At 51.3% G+C, this 23,985-nt stretch overlaps 1 protein-coding gene across 1 annotated transcript in view; it reads left to right on the top strand.

The window, feature by feature from the left end:
- The first annotated feature begins 291 nt into the window (after positions 1–291).
- LOC134339612 (membrane-anchored junction protein) overlaps positions 292–23,985 on the top strand; it is a 112,232-nt gene continuing 88,538 nt past the window's right edge. Inside the window, exons 1-2 of the mRNA XM_063036280.1 lie at positions 292–428; positions 1,137–1,247. Coding sequence (XP_062892350.1) covers positions 370–428; positions 1,137–1,247 — 170 coding nt within the window. The 5' untranslated portion in view covers positions 292–369. The remainder of the gene's footprint in view (positions 429–1,136; positions 1,248–23,985) is intronic.

Below are 23,985 nucleotides of genomic sequence, written 5' to 3'. Positions count from 1 at the left end.
GCTCCTATGTCTGATTGTCCTACATGAGGTTTGGGATTCCCTCCTGGAGAGGTGGGCATGCTTGGGGAAAGGGGGAGGTTAAAGGTCAGGAAAGGGGCGTGGAGACTTCAGTGGGCGGGGCCTGTGGGGCGGGGCTGAGCCTTCCTGATTGACGGCAGGGGGGCGGAGCCTGTGCGCGGCCTGGTTCAGGGCTGATACATGACTGACAGCAGTGGGCGGGGCTAATGGTCAGCCGGGACGGGCGGCCGAGGAGCGGGGATATTGGGGCGGTTGGGGGGCGGGGCTTGTGGTCGGCCGCGCTCCCTCAGCGCAGTCGGCGGGAAATTTTAAATGGCGGCGCTGCGCTGAGGTTCCGCGGGTTTGAAGTAAATGTCTTGTCTTTCCTCCCCGCCCACCCTCATTCGGCCGGGTCCAGGCGCTAGCGCCGAGTAAGTGGGCCCTGGTGTGGGTTTGGTAGCTGTGAGTCCGGACACCCTGAGGACCAGGTCCTGCCCATGCCCGGGGGGCCTGGTCTGATGTGGACACATTAAAACTGAGGGAGAAATAGCCCCCGGGGGGGGGAATAGGGTAAGGCTGGGCTCTGGGTGTGGTTTAAGGCCCCTGGGATAAGGCTGGGCTTTGTAATGGGTATAGGTCCTCTGGAATAAGGTTGGGTATTGAGATGTGGTAAAAAGCCCCATGGAGTGAGGCTTGGCACTGGGATGAGATATAAGGAGTGCTACAGACTGGCTAGGTACTGAGGTGGAGTATAAGGCCCTCTGAGGTAAGGTTGGGCACTGGGAAGGGGTAAGATACCCCCTGGGTTAAGGCTGGGCTCTCGGATAGTGTATGTCTCCCTTGGGCACTGGGATGGAGTGTAAATCCCCTGAGGTAAGGCTGGGCCATGGGATGGGGTAGGCTGGGCACATCTGACAGGGTGTAAGGGCTAGGTTCTGCCTGGGCTGGTTTCTTCACACTTAACTCTGGAGTTCAGGTTGATGCCTTGTACCTCTGAGCGGATTGGGCCCTTGACCAATGCACAGTTTCGTGATGGCCTCAGGTGGAGGTGGGCACCGTGGACTTTGAGATAAGATTGGGCATAATGAGCCCTAGGTAGATTTGGGTAATGTTAATGTCTCTTTCCTGTCTCTTTGTAGTAACGGCATAATGGGTTTGAAAGCCTTCATGTACCCTCTGCCAGAGACACGGTTGATCCATGCGGGGAGGACCGTTTACAAACTCAAAATGCGTTACAGTCACCACATCAGGTAAGCTCACTGAAAAACACTGGCCCAAACCATCAAATGGTTGTTCATTTTTTGGCTTTCAGGGTGCATTCCAACCCTGAAGTCAATGAGGAAGTCTGCATTTGCTAGAAATCCAAAGCAATTAGGTCGCCTCCAACCCGATTTAATGAATATCGATTTTTCCTTCTGGCAAAAAAACCCCACTTCCCTCAGCTTCCCCTCTTCTTCTATTCCGCACATTGGTCTCTTACTTCTTCTCACCTGCCTATCACCTCTGTGGGTCCCCTCTTCCTTCCCTTTCTCCTACGGTCCACTCTTCTGTCCTATCAGATTCCTTTCTCTCCAGCCCTTCACCTTTCCCACCCACCTGGCTTTACCCATCACCTTCTAGCTACCCGCCTTCCCCTCACCCCCACCGTTTGCCTTCCCCCTTCCTTTCCAGTTCTCAAGAAGGGTCTCAGCTCAAAAAGTCAACTGTTTATTTATTTCCGTTGATGCTGACTGACCTGCTAAGTTCCTCCAGCATCTTGTGTGTGTTGTTTTGCAGTTGAAGTTGAGTTTATTGTCATATGCACAAGTGCAATGAAAAACTTACTTGCAGCAGCACCATGGGCACGTATCAGCTCCTGCCTGAGAAACAACTAGGATCCGCTCCAATTTGCCCACCTGGGCAACAGGTCCGCAGCAGATGCCACCTCATTGGCTCTTGACTCAATCCTGGAACATCAGGACATCAAAGATACATACTTCAGGATTCAGTATTCAATACCATCATCCCTTTAAAACTAATCAATATGCTCCAAGACCTCAATACTTCCTTGTGCAATTGGATCCTGGACTTCCTCCTTTGCAGACCCCAGTCAGTTACGATTGGCAAAAGCATCTCCTCCACGATCTCCATCAGCACAGGCTGTGTGCTTAGCCCCCAGCTCTACTCGCTGTACACTTCGGACTCAAGTTTGCTGATGACACAAACATCGTGGGCTGAGTCAGAGGTGGTGATGAATTAGCAAATAGGAGGGAGACTGAAAACCTGGCTGAGCGGTGTCGTAACAACACCCTCTTACTCAATGTCGGCAAGACCAAGGAACTGATTGTAGACTTTGCAAGAGGGAAACCAGAGGTCCATCACCTCCTCGGAAGATCAGAGGTGGAGAGGGTTAGCAACTTTAAATTCCAGAGGACCTGTCTGGACCCGGCACATAAGTGCAGTTGCAAAGAGAGCACGGCAGTGCCTCTACTTCCTTCGGAGTTTGCAGAGAAATGGCGTGACATCTGAGACTATGACTAACTTTATAGTTGTGTAGTGGGAGAGTGTATTGACTGGCCTGGAATGGAAACTCTGACAAAAAGTAGTGGATTTGGCCCAGTCCATCACAGGTAAAGTCCTCCCAACCATTGAGCACATCTACACGAAACACTATCACAGGAAAGCTGCATCCATTATCAGGGACCCCCACCACCGAGGCCAGGCTCTTTTCTCGCTGCTGTCATCAGGGAGGAGGTACAGGTGCCTCAGGACTCACATGACCAGGTTCAAGAATGGTTACTACACATGACCATCAGGCTCTTGAATAAAGGGGATAATTACACTCAACTTCACTTGCCCAATCATTGAGATGTTTCCACAACCTAGGGACCTTCATTTATTGCTATTTACTTATATTTGCATTTGCACGGTGTGTTGCCTTCTGCAATCTGGTTGATCTTTCATTGATCCTGTTATAGTTATTACTCTATAGATTTGCTGAGGGTGCCCTCAGGAAATTGAATCTCAGGGTGACTTGTATGCACAGGTCCACAATCCCTTATCCAAAATTCTGAAATCCAAAAAGCTCCGAAAACTGAAGTTTTTTTCGCCGACAGCTGATGTCACTCAGCTGTTGGCGAAAAAATCTTAATTTGCTGTTCGCTGATATTTTGTGCTCACTGTTGACTTTGTGCTCAATTTCACTGTGAAAATGTCAAAAAGAGCTGCAGATACCCCTATGGGTAACAGTTAGAACAAGAGAAGGAAGCATCTATCACTATCAATAACGCAGAAAATGGAGTTATTGCAGAAGCTGAGCGTGGTGTATCTGTGCGGCATCTTACTGAAGAATATGGTGTCAGAACTACCACTGTAGATGATTTAAAGAAACAGAAAGACAAGTTACTGAAGTTTTATAGTGACAGTGATGACCATAAACTAATGAAAAATAGGAGAACAATGCATAGAGCAAAAAATGAAGATCTTGTCTGTGTGTTGATTGAGTGGATTAGACAAAGAAGAAGTGATGTACGCTGCATGTTGATCATGAAACAAACTAGAATATACCATGAAGAACTGAACATCGACGGTGAGTGTCAATATTCAGAGGATTGGCTGCAGAAATTTAAGAAGTGTCATCGTGTAAGATATCTGAAAATCTGTGGTGGAAGAAGCTTCTGCTGATCATGAAGCAGCTGAAAATTACGTTGACGAATTTGCCAAGATAATCTCTGATGAAGACCGGAAGAAATTTACAGTGCTGATGAAACAGCTTTGTACTGGCACTACCTTCCTAGAAAAACACGAACAATGGCTGATGAGGGAGCACCAACAGGTTTTAAAGATGCTAAGGACAGGTTAGCTATTCTTGGGTGTGCCAATGCAGCAGGCACACACAAGGTGAAGTTGGCAGTGATTGGAAAAAGCCAACATCCGAGATGTCTGAAAGCTGTACGCAATTTACCTGTGCATTATTATGCAAACAAGAAAGCATGGGTAACCCGAGAAATGTTTCCTGACTGGTTCAATAACCACTTTGTACCAGCGGCACGAGCTCATTGCAGGCAAGCTGGACTGGAAGAAAACTGTAAAGTTTTATTGCTCCTGACAACTACTCCGCACATCCCCCTGCCGAACTTCTTGTGAAAGGTGATGTTTTCGCAGTTTACTTGCCCCCCCCCCGCCCCCAGGGTGACATCTATGTGGCATCAGCCTTGTGATCAAGGAATTTTACGCTCCATGAAGAGCAAGTATAAAGACTATTTTTTGAATTGTATGCTTTCTGCAGTCAACAGAGGAGTAGAAATCCAAGACTTCCTGAAAGAGTTCAATGTTAAGGATGCCATTTACGCAGTTGCTAATGCTGGGAATGATGTTGATAGATTAACATTAACAAATGCTTGGCACAGACTTTGGCCTACAACAATGTTTGATGTAAACAAACCTACAGATCAAAACTTTGAAGGATTTCGTGTCACTAGTGAGAAGGTGATGATATCAAACCTCGTAACTTACACTAAAATGTTAACGAACAAAAGTGTAAATAAGTTAGAGGAAGCTGACATCGAAGAAACGCTGAACATTGACAATGATGCACCTGTTGTGTATTCCTTGAGTGATGGAGAAATTGCTGAAATGGTGTTTAAGTACAGATAATCATGAAGATAGTAGTGATGATGATGACATAGTGAACACAGGTGAAAAAGCCCCATAGACAATATGGTGAAAATGTGTGATCAGTTAATTGCTGGCCTTGAACAACGTGCATTTATCAGTGAGTGAGAGATTATGGCAGTTTACTCAGTTAAAGAGAGATTGTTTAGGCATAAATCTATGTTAATGAGACAGATGACACTTGAAGAAGTCTTTAAAAATGTTGTCTGTCGTAGTGCTGCTTCACAACTTGAGAATCCTGTTCCTGGCCCATCAGGTACCTGTAGAGTATTTAGCTTTGTTTGCCAGAAGTAATGCAACTTAACTAGCTTAGTTTGAACCTGTATATGTCCTAGAGTATTTAAGTTATTTACCATGTGTTTGATTCGGTTCGTTTGAAGCTGTATATTTTTATATTTTATTGAATGTTTAATAAAACTGTAATAGTATTTGTAGTCTTTATTTATCCCACTTAACTATATGTTTTGTGTTCACTGTTGACTTTGTGTTTAATTTCACTGTGAAAATGTCAAAAAGAGCGTGGATTGGGAAAACCCAGAAGTTCTCTCTCCAGCACACGTTGTTTGAGCATGCATAGACTTTTTTCTTGTCAGTATTCCCTAAATAATACAGTATAACAACTATTTACGTAGCATTTACATTGTATTAGGTATTATAAGTAATCTAGAGATGATTTAAAGTATACGGGAGGATGTGCGTCGGTCCGGAGCTCTCCCGGGTCGTAAAGTCCACCCGCACTGAGACAGGTTAATTATCAATATAATCATCGATTTTCTTAAATCCAAAAACTTCTGAATTCCGAAATGCAACTGGCCCCAAGAATTTGGGATAAGGAATTGTGCACCTGTACTTTGATAATAAATTCACTTTGAACGTAGCATTGGATACACAACATTCACAAGAAACATTAATTAACAGCATAAATTATGTAAGGAAAAACACAAATCAGAACAAAAAAGAGCCTTTGGTAATACAAAATGGTCATTGTGCCTCTTCTCGTTACTGCCGTTGGGCTGACAGTACTCACTCAACAATCGGGAATGTTTCTCTGCCTACACCATCAGTTTATTGTGTGGCCCATGAACATTACCTCTTTACTGCAGTATGTATTTTTGTACTTTATATTAATTGTACTTCTTATGTACTGCTATCACAAAACAATAAATTTCACCTTATGCTTAGTAGTTAGCGCGACACTGTTACGACTTGGGGCGTTGGAGTTTGGAGTTCAATTCCGGTGTCGTCTGTAAGGAATCAGGATCAGAATCAGGTTTAATATCACCGGCATATGACAAGTGTCCTTGAGCAAGGCACTTAACCACACATTGCTCTGCAACGACACCGGTGCCAAGCTGTATGGGTCCTAGTGCCCTTCCCTTGGACAACATCGGTGTCGTGGAGAGGGGAGACTTGCAGCATGGGCAACTACTGGTCTTCCATACAACCTTGCCCAGGCCTGCGCCCTGGAGAGTGAAGACTTTCCAGGTGCAGATCCATGGTCTCGCAAGACTAACGGAGGACGTGATATTTGTTAACTTTACAGCAGCAGTACTATAATAGAGAGAGAAAAAAGCTGTGAATTGCAGTAAATAATATGTAGACACAGACACACACAATAGTTAAGTAAGTACTGCAAAAAAGTAGTGAGGTGGTGTGGTGGGTTCAATATCCACTCTGAAATCTGACGGCAGAGGGGAAGGAGCTGTTCCTGAATTGTTCAGTGTGTGCCTCCTCCCCGAATATCCACTCTGAAATCTGACGGCAGAGGGGAAGGAGCTGTTCCTGAATTGTTCAGCGTGTGCCTCCTCCCCGAAGGTAACAATGGGAAGAGGGCATGTCTTGGGTGGTGGGGGTCCTTAATGATGGACGCTGCCGTTTTGATGGAGCTGACTAAGTTTAGAACTCTCTGCATCTTACTTTGATCCTGTGCAGTAGTGCCCCCATACCAGACAGTGATGTAGCCTGTTAGAATGCTCTCCACTGTACTACTGTAGAAGTTTGCAAGTGTTTAGGTGACATACCAAATCTCCTCAAACTCCTAATGAAGTATAACCACTAACTTGCCTTCTTTATAGCTGCATCAATATGTTGGGTCTGGGTTAGGTCCTCAGAGATACTAACACCCAGGAACTTGAAATTTCTCACTTTCTCCACTACTGATCCCTCTATGAGGACTGGTGTGTGTTCCCTCATCTTACCCTACAATCAGTTCTTTGGTCTTGCTGATGTTGAGTGCAAGGTTGTTGCTGCCTCACCACTCCACTAGCTGATGTATCTGGCTCCTGTACACCCTCTGGTCACCATCTGGCTCCTGTACACCCTCTGGTCACCATCTGGTCACCACCTGTACACCCTCTGGTCACCATCTGGTCACAACCTGTACACCCTCTGGTCACCATCTGGTCACCACCTGTACACCCTCTGGTCACCATCTGGTCACAACCTGTACACCCTCTGGTCACCATCTGGTCACCACCTGTACACCCTCTGGTCACCATCTGGTCACAACCTGTACACCCTCTGGTCACCATCTGGCTCCTGTACACCCTCTGGTCACCCTCTGAAATTCTGCCAACAATGGTTGTATCATCAGCAAATTTATAGATGGCATTTGAGCTGTGCCTAGCCGCACAGTCTGCACATCCTCCCCGTGGAATGTGTGGGTTTTCTCCGGGCGCCCCAGTTTCCTCCCATGGTCCAAAGACGTACTGGTTAGTGGATTAATTGGTCATTGTAAATTGCCCCCACCCGATTACGCTGGAATTAATTTGGTGGGTTGCTGGGCGGCGTGGCTCGAGGGGCCAGAAGGGTCTGTTCCATGCTGTACCTCTACAGAGATAAAAAAAAAAAAGAACCATAAGTCATTAGAACAATTTTGACTCTGATCCTGAGGCAGCAATGAGTTCAGCAGGCTGGCTCAACAATAACCGAGTTATTGAAAGAGCTGAGAAAAATGGAAGTGACAGCAATCCGAAAGCAAAATGCAGAAACTCTGAAAATACTGGAAGCACTCAGCAGGTTAGACAGCAACTCTGAGGATGGAAATAGACGAATGCTTCAAGTCAATGGTTCCTTTTATCAATGGATGAACCATGGCAACCTTAATTGGGTAATCTGTCAAGAAAGAAAATGTATAAATTCAATGCACAAAATCAGTCTCAGTGCGGTTTTCATGCTCGAATGACAGGAATTACCCAACTCTATCTGGCTGTGGTGTTGTCATCATGCACGGTTAATAATGAAAAAAGCACTGTCAGATGGAATGGAAAAGTGAACACCATTTCTCTCTCTAGTTTTAGCTTCATTTTATATTTTTATTATACATGCAACGGAAACTTAACTAGGTACACCTGCTCGTTAATGTAAATATCCAATCAGCCAATCATGTGGCAGCAACCCAGTGCATAAGAGCATGCAGACATGGTCAAGAGGTTCAGTTGTTGTTCAGACCAAACATCAGAATGGGGAAGAAATGTGATCCAAGTGACTTTGGCCGTGGAATGATTGTTGGTGCCAGACGGGGTGGGATTTTCACACACAGCAGAATCTAGAGTTATAGAGAACGGTTTGAAAAAGTGCAGAAAACATTTGGTGAGTGAATATGTGTTGTTAATGAGAGAGGTGAGAGGAGAATGTTCAAACTGTTTCAAGCTGACAGAAAGGCAACAGTAACAAGTAATCACAGGGTACAACAGTGGAGTGCAGAACACACAACACATCGAACCTTGAAGTGGATGGGCTACAGCAGTAGAAGACCATGAGCGTACACTCAGTGGCTGCTTTATTAGATACAGGAGGTAGCGAATAAAATGGCCACTGCGTGTATTTTCTTGTGGATGGGTGGTTGTTCTAGAAAGGTAATGGCGGTCTGTGCAGGTGGTAGAAAGTTACAGAACCTGGTAGTGGAGCAGGGACAGAGTTGTGGGGCTGCGAAGGGCAAATGTCCATCCAAGTCTGTTCCAGGATGCCATACGGGGAGGGGGGTGGCTCTGGAAAAGCAGCTAGAGGAATAAGAGGACAAGTCCATGTGGCCCAGCAAGTCTGGATCCTATTCAATCCTACCTTAGAAGAAGGCTTGACAGTGGCTATACTTCATGTAGCATTTGAAGAGATTTGCTGTGACATGAAAGACTTTTTACAGACGTACTGTGGATTCCGACTGCTTGCTGTGGAGGCTCCAATGCACAGGACTGAAAGAAAAAGCTGTACACAGCTAGCTCCATTATGGGCACAGTCCTCCCCACCATCGAGGACGTCTTCAAAAGGTGGTGCCTCCTGAAGGTGACACCATCATGAAGGTACAGGAGCCTGAAGACACACACTCAATGTTTGGGGAACAGCTTCTTCCCCTCTGCCACCAGATTCCAGAATGATCCATGAGCACCACCTCACTATTTTGCTCTTTTTCTGCACTATTTATCTATTTATTTTTGTAACGTTTCTATGTATTCCATTGTACGTTTGTCTCAAAACAGCAGGTTTTGTGACATATGTGTGTGATAATAAACTGGATTCTGATTCTGAGTCCTTCAGGACCAAAATCTATCGATGTGAATCTTTAACATCCACACTAATTGAGCTTCCACAGAGAAATTCACAACAATTTTGTGAAAATCTTTCCCTTACTGTCAGTTCCAAGTGACCAGCTCCTTACCCACAGGCTGTATTACCTGGGTCAGGACTCTCCAAGTGACCAGCTCCTTACCCACAAGCTGTACTGCCTGGGTCAGGGCTCTCCAAGTGACCAGCTCCTGATCCACAAACTGTACTGCCTGGGTCAGGGCTCTCCAAGTGACCAGCTCCTGATCCACAAACTGTACTGCCTGGGTCAGGACTCTCCAAGTGACCAGCTCCTTACCCACAAGCTGTACTGCCTGGGTCAGGACTCTCCAAGTGACCAGCTCCTGATCCATAATCTATATTACCTGGGTCAGGACTCTCCAAGTGACCAGCTCCTTACCCACAAACTGTACTGCCTGGGTCAGGACTCTCCAAGTGACCAGCTCCTGATCCACAAACTGTACTGCCTGGGTCACGACTCTCCAAGTGACCAGCTCCTGATCCATAAACTGTACTGCCTGGGTCAGGGCTCTCCGAGTGACCAGCTCCTGATCCATAAACTGTACTGCCTGGGTCAGGACTCTCCAAGTGACCAGCTCCTGATCCATAAACTGTACTGCCTGGGTCAGGACTCTTCAAGTGACCAGCTCCTTACCCACAAACTGTACTGCCTGGGACAGAACTCTCCAAGTGACCAGCTCCTTACCCACAAACTGTACTGCCTGGGTCAGGACTCTCCAAGTGACCAGCTCCTTACCCACACGCTGTACTGCCTGGGTCAGGACTCTCCAAGTGACCAGCTCCTGATCCATAATCTATATTACCTGGGTCAGGACTCTCCAAGTGACCAGGTCCTGATCCATAAACTGTACTGCCTGGGTCAGGGCTCTCCAAGTGACCAGCTCCTTACCCACAAGCTGAACTGCTTGGGTCAGGACTCTCCAAGTGACCAGCTCCTGATCCACAAACTGTACTGCCTGGGTCAGGACTCTCCAAGTGACCAGCTCCTTACACACACGCTGTACTGCCTGGGTCAGGACACTTCAAGTGACCAGCTCCTGATCCATAAACTGTACTGCCTGGGTCAGGACTCTCCAAGTGACCAGCTCCTGATCCATAAACTGTACTGCCTGGGTCAGGACTCTCCAAGTGACCAGCTCCTGATCCACAAACTGTACTGCCTGGGTCAGGGCTCTCCAAGTGACCAGCTCCTGATCCATAAACTGTACTGCCTGAGTCAGGACTCTCCAAATGACCAGCTCCCGACCCACACGCTGTACTGCCTGGGTCAGGACTCTCCAAGTGACCAGCTCCTTACCCACAAACTGTACTGCCTGGGTCAGGACTCTCCAAGTGACCAGCTCCTGATCCATAAACTGTACTGCCTGGGTCAGGACACTCCAAGTGACCAGCTCCTGATCCACAAACTGTACTGCCTGGGTCACGACTCTCCAAGTGACCAGCTCCTTACCCACAAACTGTACTGCCTGGGTCAGGACTCTCCAAGTGACCAGCTCCCTACCCACACGCTGTACTGCCTGGGTCAGGACTCTCCAAGTGACCAGCTCCTGATCCATAAACTGTACTGCCTGGGTCAGGGCTCTCCAAGTGACCAGCTCCTTACCCACAAGCTGAACTGCTTGGGTCAGGACTCTCCAAGTGACCAGCTCCTGATCCACAAACTGTACTGCCTGGGTCAGGACTCTCCAAGTGACCAGCTCCCTACCCACACGCTGTACTGCCTGGGTCAGGACTCTCTAAGTGACCAGCTCCCTACCCACACGCTGTACTGCCTGGGTCTGGACTCTCCAAGTGACCAGTTCCTTACCCACAAACTGTACTGCCTGGGTCAGGACTCTCTAAGTGACCAGCTCCCTACCCACACGCTGTACTGCCTGGGTCAGGACTCTCCAAGTGACCAGCTCTTTACCCACAAGCTGTACTGCCTGGGTCAGGACTCTCCAAGTGACCAGCTCCTGATCCATAAACTGTACTGCCTGGGTCAGGACTCTCCAAGTGACCAGCTCCTGATCCACAAACTGTACTGCCCGGGTCAGGACTCTCCAATTGACCAGCTCCTTACCCACACGCTGTACTGCCTGGGTCAGGACTCTCCAAGTGACCAGCTCCTGATCCATAATCTGTACTACCTGGGTCAGGACTCTCCAAGTGACCAGCTCCTGATCCATAAACTGTACTGCCTGAGTCAGGGCTCTCCAAGTGACCAGCTCCTGATCCACAAACTGTACTGCCTGGGTCAGGACTCTCCAAGTGACCAGCTCCCTACCCACACGCTGTACTGCCTGGGTCAGGACTCTCCAAGTGACCAGCTCCCTACCCACACGCTGTACTGCCTGGGTCAGGACTCTCTAAGTGACCAGCTCCCTACCCACACGCTGTACTGCCTGGGTCAGGACTCTCCAAGTGACCAGCTCTTTACCCACAAGCTGTACTGCCTGGGTCAGGACTCTCCAAGTGACCAGCTCCTGATCCATAATCTATATTACCTGGGTCAGGACTCTCCAAGTGACCAGCTCCTTACCCACAAACTGTACTGCCTGGGTCAGGACTCTCCAAGTGACCAGCTCCTGATCCATAATCTGTACTGCCTGGGTCAGGACTCTCCAAGTGACCAGCTCCTGATCCACAAACTGTACTGCCCGGGTCAGGACTCTCCAATTGACCAGCTCCTTACCCACAAGCTGTACTGCCTGGGTCAGGGCTCTCCAAGTGACCAGCTCCTGATCCACAAACTGTACTGCCTGGGTCAGGGCTCTCCAAGTGACCAGCTCCTGATCCACAAACTGTACTGCCTGGGTCAGGACTCTCCAAGTGACCAGCTCCTTACCCACAAGCTGTACTGCCTGGGTCAGGACTCTCCAAGTGACCAGCTCCTGATCCATAATCTATATTACCTGGGTCAGGACTCTCCAAGTGACCAGCTCCTTACCCACAAACTGTACTGCCTGGGTCAGGACTCTCCAAGTGACCAGCTCCTGATCCATAAACTGTACTGCGTGGGTCAGGACTCTTCAAGTGACCAGCTCCTTACCCACAAACTGTACTGCCTGGGACAGAACTCTCCAAGTGACCAGCTCCTTACCCACAAACTGTACTGCCTGGGTCAGGACTCTCCAAGTGACCAGCTCCCTACCCACACGCTGTACTGCCTGGGTCAGGACTCTCCAAGTGACCAGCTCCTGATCCATAATCTATATTACCTGGGTCAGGACTCTCCAAGTGACCAGGTCCTGATCCATAAACTGTACTGCCTGGGTCAGGGCTCTCCAAGTGACCAGCTCCTTACCCACAAGCTGAACTGCTTGGGTCAGGACTCTCCAAGTGACCAGCTCCTGATCCACAAACTGTACTGCCTGGGTCAGGACTCTCCAAGTGACCAGCTCCTTACACACACGCTGTACTGCCTGGGTCAGGACACTTCAAGTGACCAGCTCCTGATCCATAAACTGTACTGCCTGGGTCAGGACTCTCCAAGTGACCAGCTCCTGATCCATAAACTGTACTGCCTGGGTCAGGACTCTCCAAGTGACCAGCTCCTGATCCACAAACTGTACTGCCTGGGTCAGGGCTCTCCAAGTGACCAGCTCCTGATCCATAAACTGTACTGCCTGAGTCAGGACTCTCCAAATGACCAGCTCCCGACCCACACGCTGTACTGCCTGGGTCAGGACTCTCCAAGTGACCAGCTCCTTACCCACAAACTGTACTGCCTGGGTCAGGACTCTCCAAGTGACCAGCTCCTGATCCATAAACTGTACTGCCTGGGTCAGGACACTCCAAGTGACCAGCTCCTGATCCACAAACTGTACTGCCTGGGTCACGACTCTCCAAGTGACCAGCTCCTTACCCACAAACTGTACTGCCTGGGTCAGGACTCTCCAAGTGACCAGCTCCCTACCCACACGCTGTACTGCCTGGGTCAGGACTCTCCAAGTGACCAGCTCCTGATCCATAATCTATATTACCTGGGTCAGGACTCTCCAAGTGACCAGGTCCTGATCCATAAACTGTACTGCCTGGGTCAGGGCTCTCCAAGTGACCAGCTCCTTACCCACAAGCTGAACTGCTTGGGTCAGGACTCTCCAAGTGACCAGCTCCTGATCCACAAACTGTACTGCCTGGGTCAGGACTCTCCAAGTGACCAGCTCCTTACACACACGCTGTACTGCCTGGGTCAGGACTCTTCAAGTGACCAGCTCCTGATCCATAAACTGTACTGCCTGGGTCAGGACTCTCCAAGTGACCAGCTCCTGATCCATAAACTGTACTGCCTGGGTCAGGACTCTCCAAGTGACCAGCTCCCTACCCACACGCTGTACTGCCTGAGTCAGGACTCTCTAAGTGACCAGCTCCCTACCCACACGCTGTACTGCCTGGGTCAGGACTCTCCAAGTGACCAGTTCCTTACCCACAAACTGTACTGCCTGGGTCAGGACTCTCTAAGTGACCAGCTCCCTACCCACACGCTGTACTGCCTGGGTCAGGACTCTCCAAGTGACCAGCTCTTTACCCACAAGCTGTACTGGCTGGGTCAGGACTCTCCAAGTGACCAGCTCCTGATCCATAAACTGTACTGCCTGGGTCAGGACTCTCCAAGTGACCAGCTCCTGATCCACAAACTGTACTGCCCGGGTCAGGACTCTCCAATTGACCAGCTCCTTACCCACACGCTGTACTGCCTGGGTCAGGACTCTCCAAGTGACCAGCTCCTTACCCACACGCTGTACTGCCTGGGTCAGGACTCTCCAAGTGACCAGCTCCTGATCCATAATCTGTACTACCTGGGTCAGGACTCTCCAAGTGACCAGCTCCTGATCCATAAACTGTACTCCCTGAGTCAGGGCTCTCCAAGTGACCAGCTCCTGATCCATAAACTGTACTGCCTGGGTCAGGACTCTCTAAGTGACCAGCTCCCTACCCACACGCTGTACTGCCTGGGTCTGGACTCTCCAAGTGACCAGTTCCTTACCCACAAACTGTACTGCCTGGGTCAGGACTCTCTAAGTGACCAGCTCCCTACCCACACGCTGTACTGCCTGGGTCAGGACTCTCCAAGTGACCAGCTCTTTACCCACAAGCTGTACTGCCTGGGTCAGGACTCTCCAAGTGACCAGCTCCTGATCCATAAACTGTACTGCCTGGGTCAGGACTCTCCAAGTGACCAGCTCCTGATCCACAAACTGTACTGCCCGGGTCAGGACTCTCCAATTGACCAGCTCCTTACCCACACGCTGTACTGCCTGGGTCAGGACTCTCCAAGTGACCAGCTCCTTACCCACACGCTGTACTGCCTGGGTCAGGACTCTCCAAGTGACCAGCTCCTGATCCATAATCTGTACTACCTGGGTCAGGACTCTCCAAGTCACCAGCTCCTGATCCATAAACTGTACTGCCTGAGTCAGGGCTCTCCAAGTGACCAGCTCCTGATCCACAAACTGTACTGCCTGGGTCAGGACTCTCCAAGTGACCAGCTCCCTACCCACACGCTGTACTGCCTGGGTCAGGACTCTCCAAGTGACCAGCTCCCTACCCACACGCTGTACTGCCTGGGTCAGGACTCTCTAAGTGACCAGCTCCCTACCCACACACTGTACTGCCTGGGTCAGGACTCTCCAAGTGACCAGCTCTTTACCCACAAGCTGTACTGCCTGGGTCAGGACTCTCCAAGTGACCAGCTCCTGATCCATAATCTATATTACCTGGGTCAGGACTCTCCAAGTGACCAGCTCCTTACCCACAAACTGTACTGCCTGGGTCAGGACTCTCCAAGTGACCAGCTCCTGATCCATAAACTGTACTGCCTGGGTCAGGACTCTCCAAGTGACCAGCTCCTGATCCACAAACTGTACTGCCCGGGTCAGGACTCTCCAATTGACCAGCTCCTTACCCACACGCTGTACTGCCTGGGTCAGGACTCTCCAAGTGACCAGCTCCTTACCCACATGCTGTACTGCCTGGGTCAGGACTCTCCAAGTGACCAGCTCCTGATCCATAATCTGTACTACCTGGGTCAGGACTCTCCAAGTGACCAGCTCCTGATCCATAAACTGTACTGCCTGAGTCAGGGCTCTCCAAGTGACCAGCTCCTGATCCACAAACTGTACTGCCTGGGTCACGACTCTCCAAGTGACCAGCTCCCTACCCACACGCTGTACTGCCTGGGTCAGGACTCTCCAAGTGACCAGCTCCTTACCAACAAGCTGTACTGCCTGGGTCAGGACTCTCCAAGTGACCAGCTCCTGATCCATAATCTATATTACCTGGGTCAGGACTCTCCAAGTGACCAGCTCCTGATCCACAAACTGTACTGCCCGGGTCAGGACTCTCCAATTGACCAGCTCCTTACCCACACGCTGTACTGCCTGGGTCAGGACTCTCCAAGTGACCAGCTCCTGATCCATAATCTGTACTACCTGGGTCAGGACTCTCCAAGTGACCAGCTCCTGATCCATAAACTGTACTGCCTGAGTCAGGGCTCTCCAAGTGACCAGCTCCTGATCCACAAACTGTACTGCCTGGGTCAGGACTCTCCAAGTGACCAGCTCCCTACCCACACGCTGTACTGCCTGGGTCAGGACTCTCCAAGTGACCAGCTCCCTACCCACACGCTGTACTGCCTGGGTCAGGACTCTCTAAGTGACCAGCTCCCTACCCACACGCTGTACTGCCTGGGTCAGGACTCTCCAAGTGACCAGCTCTTTACCCACAAGCTGTACTGCCTGGGTCAGGACTCTCCAAGTGACCAGCTCCTGATCCATAATCTATATTACCTGGGTCAGGACTCTCCAAGTGACCAGCTCCTTACCCACAAACTGTACTGCCTGGGTCAGGAGTCTCCAAGTGACCAGCTCCTGATCCATAAACTGTACTGCCTGGGTCAGGACTCTCCAAGTGACCAGCTCCTGATCCACAAACTGTACTGCCCGGGTCAGGACTCTCCAATTGACCAGCTCCTTACCCACAAGCTGTACTGCCTGGGTCAGGGCTCTCCAAGTGACCAGCTCCTGATCCACAAACTGTACTGCCTGGGTCAGGGCTCTCCAAGTGACCAGCTCCTGATCCACAAACTGTACTGCCTGGGTCAGGACTCTCCAAGTGACCAGCTCCTTACCCACAAGCTGTACTGCCTGGGTCAGGACTCTCCAAGTGACCAGCTCCTGATCCATAATCTATATTACCTGGGTCAGGACTCTCCAAGTGACCAGCTCCTTACCCACAAACTGTACTGCCTGGGTCAGGACTCTCCCAGTGACCAGCTCCTGATCCATAAACTGTACTGCGTGGGTCAGGACTCTTCAAGTGACCAGCTCCTTACCCACAAACTGTACTGCCTGGGACAGAACTCTCCAAGTGACCAGCTCCTTACCCACAAACTGTACTGCCTGGGTCAGGACTCTCCAAGTGACCAGCTCCCTACCCACACGCTGTACTGCCTGGGTCAGGACTCTCCAAGTGACCAGCTCCTGATCCATAATCTATATTACCTGGGTCAGGACTCTCCAAGTGACCAGGTCCTGATCCATAAACTGTACTGCCTGGGTCAGGGCTCTCCAAGTGACCAGCTCCTTACCCACAAGCTGAACTGCTTGGGTCAGGACTCTCCAAGTGACCAGCTCCTGATCCACAAACTGTACTGCCTGGGTCAGGACTCTCCAAGTGACCAGCTCCTTACACACACGCTGTACTGCCTGGGTCAGGACACTTCAAGTGACCAGCTCCTGATCCATAAACTGTACTGCCTGGGTCAGGACTCTCCAAGTGACCAGCTCCTGATCCATAAACTGTACTGCCTGGGTCAGGACTCTCCAAGTGACCAGCTCCTGATCCACAAACTGTACTGCCTGGGTCAGGGCTCTCCAAGTGACCAGCTGCTGATCCATAAACTGTACTGCCTGAGTCAGGACTCTCCAAATGACCAGCTCCCGACCCACACGCTGTACTGCCTGGGTCAGGACTCTCCAAGTGACCAGCTCCTTACCCACAAACTGTACTGCCTGGGTCAGGACTCTCCAAGTGACCAGCTCCTGATCCATAAACTGTACTGCCTGGGTCAGGACTCTCCAAGTGACCAGCTCCTGATCCACAAACTGTACTGCCCGGGTCAGGACTCTCCAATTGACCAGCTCCTTACCCACAAGCTGTACTGCCTGGGTCAGGGCTCTCCAAGTGACCAGCTCCTGATCCACAAACTGTACTGCCTGGGTCAGGGCTCTCCAAGTGACCAGCTCCTGATCCACAAACTGTACTGCCTGGGTCAGGACTCTCCAAGTGACCAGCTCCTTACCCACAAGCTGTACTGCCTGGGTCAGGACTCTCCAAGTGACCAGCTCCTGATCCATAATCTATATTACCTGTGTCAGGACTCTCCAAGTGACCAGCTCCTTACCCACAAACTGTACTGCCTGGGTCAGGACTCTCCCAGTGACCAGCTCCTGATCCATAAACTGTACTGCGTGGGTCAGGACTCTTCAAGTGACCAGCTCCTTACCCACAAACTGTACTGCCTGGGACAGAACTCTCCAAGTGACCAGCTCCTTACCCACAAACTGTACTGCCTGGGTCAGGACTCTCCAAGTGACCAGCTCCCTACCCACAGGCTGTACTGCCTGGGTCAGGACTCTCCAAGTGACCAGCTCCTGATCCATAATCTATATTACCTGGGTCAGGACTCTCCAAGTGACCAGGTCCTGATCCATAAACTGTACTGCCTGGGTCAGGGCTCTCCAAGTGACCAGCTCCTTACCCACAAGCTGAACTGCTTGGGTCAGGACTCTCCAAGTGACCAGCTCCTGATCCACAAACTGTACTGCCTGGGTCAGGACTCTCCAAGTGACCAGCTCCTTACACACACGCTGTACTGCCTGGGTCAGGACACTTCAAGTGACCAGCTCCTGATCCATAAACTGTACTGCCTGGGTCAGGACTCTCCAAGTGACCAGCTCCTGATCCATAAACTGTACTGCCTGGGTCAGGACTCTCCAAGTGACCAGCTCCTGATCCACAAACTGTACTGCCTGGGTCAGGGCTCTCCAAGTGACCAGCTGCTGATCCATAAACTGTACTGCCTGAGTCAGGACTCTCCAAATGACCAGCTCCCGACCCACACGCTGTACTGCCTGGGTCAGGACTCTCCAAGTGACCAGCTCCTTACCCACAAACTGTACTGCCTGGGTCAGGACTCTCCAAGTGACCAGCTCCTGATCCATAAACTGTACTGCCTGGGTCAGGACACTCCAAGTGACCAGCTCCTGATCCACAAACTGTACTGCCTGGGTCACGACTCTCCAAGTGACCAGCTCCTTACCCACAAACTGTACTGCCTGGGTCAGGACTCTCCAAGTGACCAGCTCCCTACCCACACGCTGTACTGCCTGGGTCAGGACTCTCCAAGTGACCAGCTCCTGATCCATAATCTATATTACCTGGGTCAGGACTCTCCAAGTGACCAGGTCCTGATCCATAAACTGTACTGCCTGGGTCAGGGCTCTCCAAGTGACCAGCTCCTTACCCACAAGCTGAACTGCTTGGGTCAGGACTCTCCAAGTGACCAGCTCCTGATCCACAAACTGTACTGCCTGGGTCAGGACTCTCCAAGTGACCAGCTCCTTACACACACGCTGTACTGCCTGGGTCAGGACTCTTCAAGTGACCAGCTCCTGATCCATAAACTGTACTGCCTGGGTCAGGACTCTCCAAGTGACCAGCTCCTGATCCATAAACTGTACTGCCTGGGTCAGGACTCTCCAAGTGACCAGCTCCCTACCCACACGCTGTACTGCCTGAGTCAGGACTCTCTAAGTGACCAGCTCCCTACCCACACGCTGTACTGCCTGGGTCTGGACTCTCCAAGTGACCAGTTCCTTACCCACAAACTGTACTGCCTGGGTCAGGACTCTCTAAGTGACCAGCTCCCTACCCACACGCTGTACTGCCTGGGTCAGGACTCTCCAAGTGACCAGCTCTTTACCCACAAGCTGTACTGGCTGGGTCAGGACTCTCCAAGTGACCAGCTCCAGATCCATAAACTGTACTGCCTGGGTCAGGACTCTCCAAGTGACCAGCTCCTGATCCACAAACTGTACTGCCCGGGTCAGGACTCTCCAATTGACCAGCTCCTTACCCACACGCTGTACTGCCTGGGTCAGGACTCTCCAAGTGACCAGCTCCTTACCCACACGCTGTACTGCCTGGGTCAGGACTCTCCAAGTGACCAGCTCCTGATCCATAATCTGTGCTACCTGGGTCAGGACTCTCCAAGTGACCAGCTCCTGATCCATAAACTGTACTCCCTGAGTCAGGGCTCTCCAAGTGACCAGCTCCTGATCCACAAACTGTACTGCCTGGGTCAGGACTCTCTAAGTGACCAGCTCCATACCCACACGCTGTACTGCCTGGGTCTGGACTCTCCAAGTGACCAGTTCCTTACCCACAAACTGTACTGCCTGGGTCAGGACTCTCTAAGTGACCAGCTCCCTACCCACACGCTGTACTGCCTGGGTCAGGACTCTCCAAGTGACCAGCTCTTTACCCACAAGCTGTACTGCCTGGGTCAGGACTCTCCAAGTGACCAGCTCCTGATCCATAAACTGTACTGCCTGGGTCAGGACTCTCCAAGTGACCAGCTCCTGATCCACAAACTGTACTGCCCGGGTCAGGACTCTCCAATTGACCAGCTCCTTACCCACACGCTGTACTGCCTGGGTCAGGACTCTCCAAGTGACCAGCTCCTTACCCACACGCTGTACTGCCTGGGTCAGGACTCTCCAAGTGACCAGCTCCTGATCCATAATCTGTACTACCTGGGTCAGGACTCTCCAAGTGACCAGCTCCTGATCCATAAACTGTACTGCCTGAGTCAGGGCTCTCCAAGTGACCAGCTCCTGATCCACAAACTGTACTGCCTGGGTCAGGACTCTCCAAGTGACCAGCTCCTGATCCATAAACTGTACTGCCTGAGTCAGGGCTCTCCAAGTGACCAGCTCCTGATCCACAAACTGTACTGCCTGGGTCAGGACTCTCCAAGTGACCAGCTCCCTACCCACACGCTGTACTGCCTGGGTCAGGACTCTCCAAGTGACCAGCTCCCTACCCACACGCTGTACTGCCTGGGTCAGGACTCTCCAAGTGACCAGCTCTTTACCCACAAGCTGTACTGCCTGGGTCAGGACTCTCCAAGTGACCAGCTCCTGATCCATAATCTGTACTACCTGGGTCAGGACTCTCCAAGTGACCAGCTCCTGATCCATAAACTGTACTCCCTGAGTCAGGGCTCTCCAAGTGACCAGCTCCTGATCCATAAACTGTACTGCCTGGGTCAGGACTCTCTAAGTGACCAGCTCCCTACCCACACGCTGTACTGCCTGGGTCTGGACTCTCCAAGTGACCAGTTCCTTACCCACAAACTGTACTGCCTGGGTCAGGACTCTCTAAGTGACCAGCTCCCTACCCACACGCTGTACTGCCTGGGTCAGGACTCTCCAAGTGACCAGCTCTTTACCCACAAGCTGTACTGCCTGGGTCAGGACTCTCCAAGTGACCAGCTCCTGATCCATAAACTGTACTGCCTGGGTCAGGACTCTCCAAGTGACCAGCTCCTGATCCACAAACTGTACTGCCCGGGTCAGGACTCTCCAATTGACCAGCTCCTTACCCACACGCTGTACTGCCTGGGTCAGGACTCTCCAAGTGACCAGCTCCTTACCCACACGCTGTACTGCCTGGGTCAGGACTCTCCAAGTGACCAGCTCCTGATCCATAATCTGTACTACCTGGGTCAGGACTCTCCAAGTCACCAGCTCCTGATCCATAAACTGTACTGCCTGAGTCAGGGCTCTCCAAGTGACCAGCTCCTGATCCACAAACTGTACTGCCTGGGTCAGGACTCTCCAAGTGACCAGCTCCCTACCCACACGCTGTACTGCCTGGGTCAGGACTCTCCAAGTGACCAGCTCCCTACCCACACGCTGTACTGCCTGGGTCAGGACTCTCTAAGTGACCAGCTCCCTACCCACACGCTGTACTGCCTGGGTCAGGACTCTCCAAGTGACCAGCTCTTTACCCACAAGCTGTACTGCCTGGGTCAGGACTCTCCAAGTGACCAGCTCCTGATCCATAATCTATATTACCTGGGTCAGGACTCTCCAAGTGACCAGCTCCTTACCCACAAACTGTACTGCCTGGGTCAGGACTCTCCAAGTGACCAGCTCCTGATCCACAAACTGTACTGCCCGGGTCAGGACTCTCCAATTGACCAGCTCCTTACCCACACGCTGTACTGCCTGGGTCAGGACTCTCCAAGTGACCAGCTCCTTACCCACATGCTGTACTGCCTGGGTCAGGACTCTCCAAGTGACCAGCTCCTGATCCATAATCTGTACTACCTGGGTCAGGACTCTCCAAGTGACCAGCTCCTGATCCATAAACTGTACTGCCTGAGTCAGGTCTCTCCAAGTGACCAGCTCCTGATCCACAAACTGTACTGCCTGGGTCACGACTCTCCAAGTGACCAGCTCCCTACCCACACGCTGTACTGCCTGGGTCAGGACTCTCCAAGTGACCAGCTCCTTACCAACAAGCTGTACTGCCTGGGTCAGGACTCTCCAAGTGACCAGCTCCTGATCCATAATCTATATTACCTGGGTCAGGACTCTCCAAGTGACCAGCTCCTGATCCACAAACTGTACTGCCCGGGTCAGGACTCTCCAATTGACCAGCTCCTTACCCACACGCTGTACTGCCTGGGTCAGGACTCTCCAAGTGACCAGCTCCTGATCCATAATCTGTACTACCTGGGTCAGGACTCTCCAAGTGACCAGCTCCTGATCCATAAACTGTACTGCCTGAGTCAGGGCTCTCCAAGTGACCAGCTCCTGATCCACAAACTGTACTGCCTGGGTCAGGACTCTCCAAGTGACCAGCTCCCTACCCACACGCTGTACTGCCTGGGTCAGGACTCTCCAAGTGACCAGCTCCCTACCCACACGCTGTACTGCCTGGGTCAGGACTCTCTAAGTGACCAGCTCCCTACCCACACGCTGTACTGCCTGGGTCAGGACTCTCCAAGTGACCAGCTCTTTACCCACAAGCTGTACTGCCTGGGTCAGGACTCTCCAAGTGACCAGCTCCTGATCCATAATCTATATTACCTGGGTCAGGACTCTCCAAGTGACCAGCTCCTTACCCACAAACTGTACTGCCTGGGTCAGGAGTCTCCAAGTGACCAGCTCCTGATCCATAAACTGTACTGCCTGGGTCAGGACTCTCCAAGTGACCAGCTCCTGATCCACAAACTGTACTGCCCGGGTCAGGACTCTCCAATTGACCAGCTCCTTACCCACAAGCTGTACTGCCTGGGTCAGGGCTCTCCAAGTGACCAGCTCCTGATCCACAAACTGTACTGCCTGGGTCAGGGCTCTCCAAGTGACCAGCTCCTGATCCACAAACTGTACTGCCTGGGTCAGGACTCTCCAAGTGACCAGCTCCTTACCCACAAGCTGTACTGCCTGGGTCAGGACTCTCCAAGTGACCAGCTCCTGATCCATAATCTATATTACCTGGGTCAGGACTCTCCAAGTGACCAGCTCCTTACCCACAAACTGTACTGCCTGGGTCAGGACTCTCCCAGTGACCAGCTCCTGATCCATAAACTGTACTGCGTGGGTCAGGACTCTTCAAGTGACCAGCTCCTTACCCACAAACTGTACTGCCTGGGACAGAACTCTCCAAGTGACCAGCTCCTTACCCACAAACTGTACTGCCTGGGTCAGGACTCTCCAAGTGACCAGCTCCCTACCCACAGGCTGTACTGCCTGGGTCAGGACTCTCCAAGTGACCAGCTCCTGATCCATAATCTATATTACCTGGGTCAGGACTCTCCAAGTGACCAGGTCCTGATCCATAAACTGTACTGCCTGGGTCAGGGCTCTCCAAGTGACCAGCTCCTTACCCACAAGCTGAACTGCTTGGGTCAGGACTCTCCAAGTGACCAGCTCCTGATCCACAAACTGTACTGCCTGGGTCAGGACTCTCCAAGTGACCAGCTCCTTACACACACGCTGTACTGCCTGGGTCAGGACACTTCAAGTGACCAGCTCCTGATCCATAAACTGTACTGCCTGGGTCAGGACTCTCCAAGTGACCAGCTCCTGATCCATAAACTGTACTGCCTGGGTCAGGACTCTCCAAGTGACCAGCTCCTGATCCACAAACTGTACTGCCTGGGTCAGGGCTCTCCAAGTGACCAGCTCCTTACCCACAAACTGTACTGCCTGGGTCAGGACTCTCCAAGTGACCAGCTCCTGATCCATAAACTGTACTGCCTGGGTCAGGACTCTCCAAGTGACCAGCTCCTGATCCACAAACTGTACTGCCCGGGTCAGGACTCTCCAATTGACCAGCTCCTTACCCACAAGCTGTACTGCCTGGGTCAGGGCTCTCCAAGTGACCAGCTCCTGATCCACAAACTGTACTGCCTGGGTCAGGGCTCTCCAAGTGACCAGCTCCTGATCCACAAACTGTACTGCCTGGGTCAGGACTCTCCAAGTGACCAGCTCCTTACCCACAAGCTGTACTGCCTGGGTCAGGACTCTCCAAGTGACCAGCTCCTGATCCATAATCTATATTACCTGTGTCAGGACTCTCCAAGTGACCAGCTCCTTACCCACAAACTGTACTGCCTGGGTCAGGACTCTCCCAGTGACCAGCTCCTGATCCATAAACTGTACTGCGTGGGTCAGGACTCTTCAAGTGACCAGC

Source organism: Mobula hypostoma, chromosome 30 (assembly GCF_963921235.1).
Source record: "Mobula hypostoma chromosome 30, sMobHyp1.1, whole genome shotgun sequence".
Taxonomy (NCBI): Eukaryota; Metazoa; Chordata; class Chondrichthyes; order Myliobatiformes; family Myliobatidae; genus Mobula; species Mobula hypostoma.
This window is presented reverse-complemented; position numbering and strand designations above follow the sequence as displayed.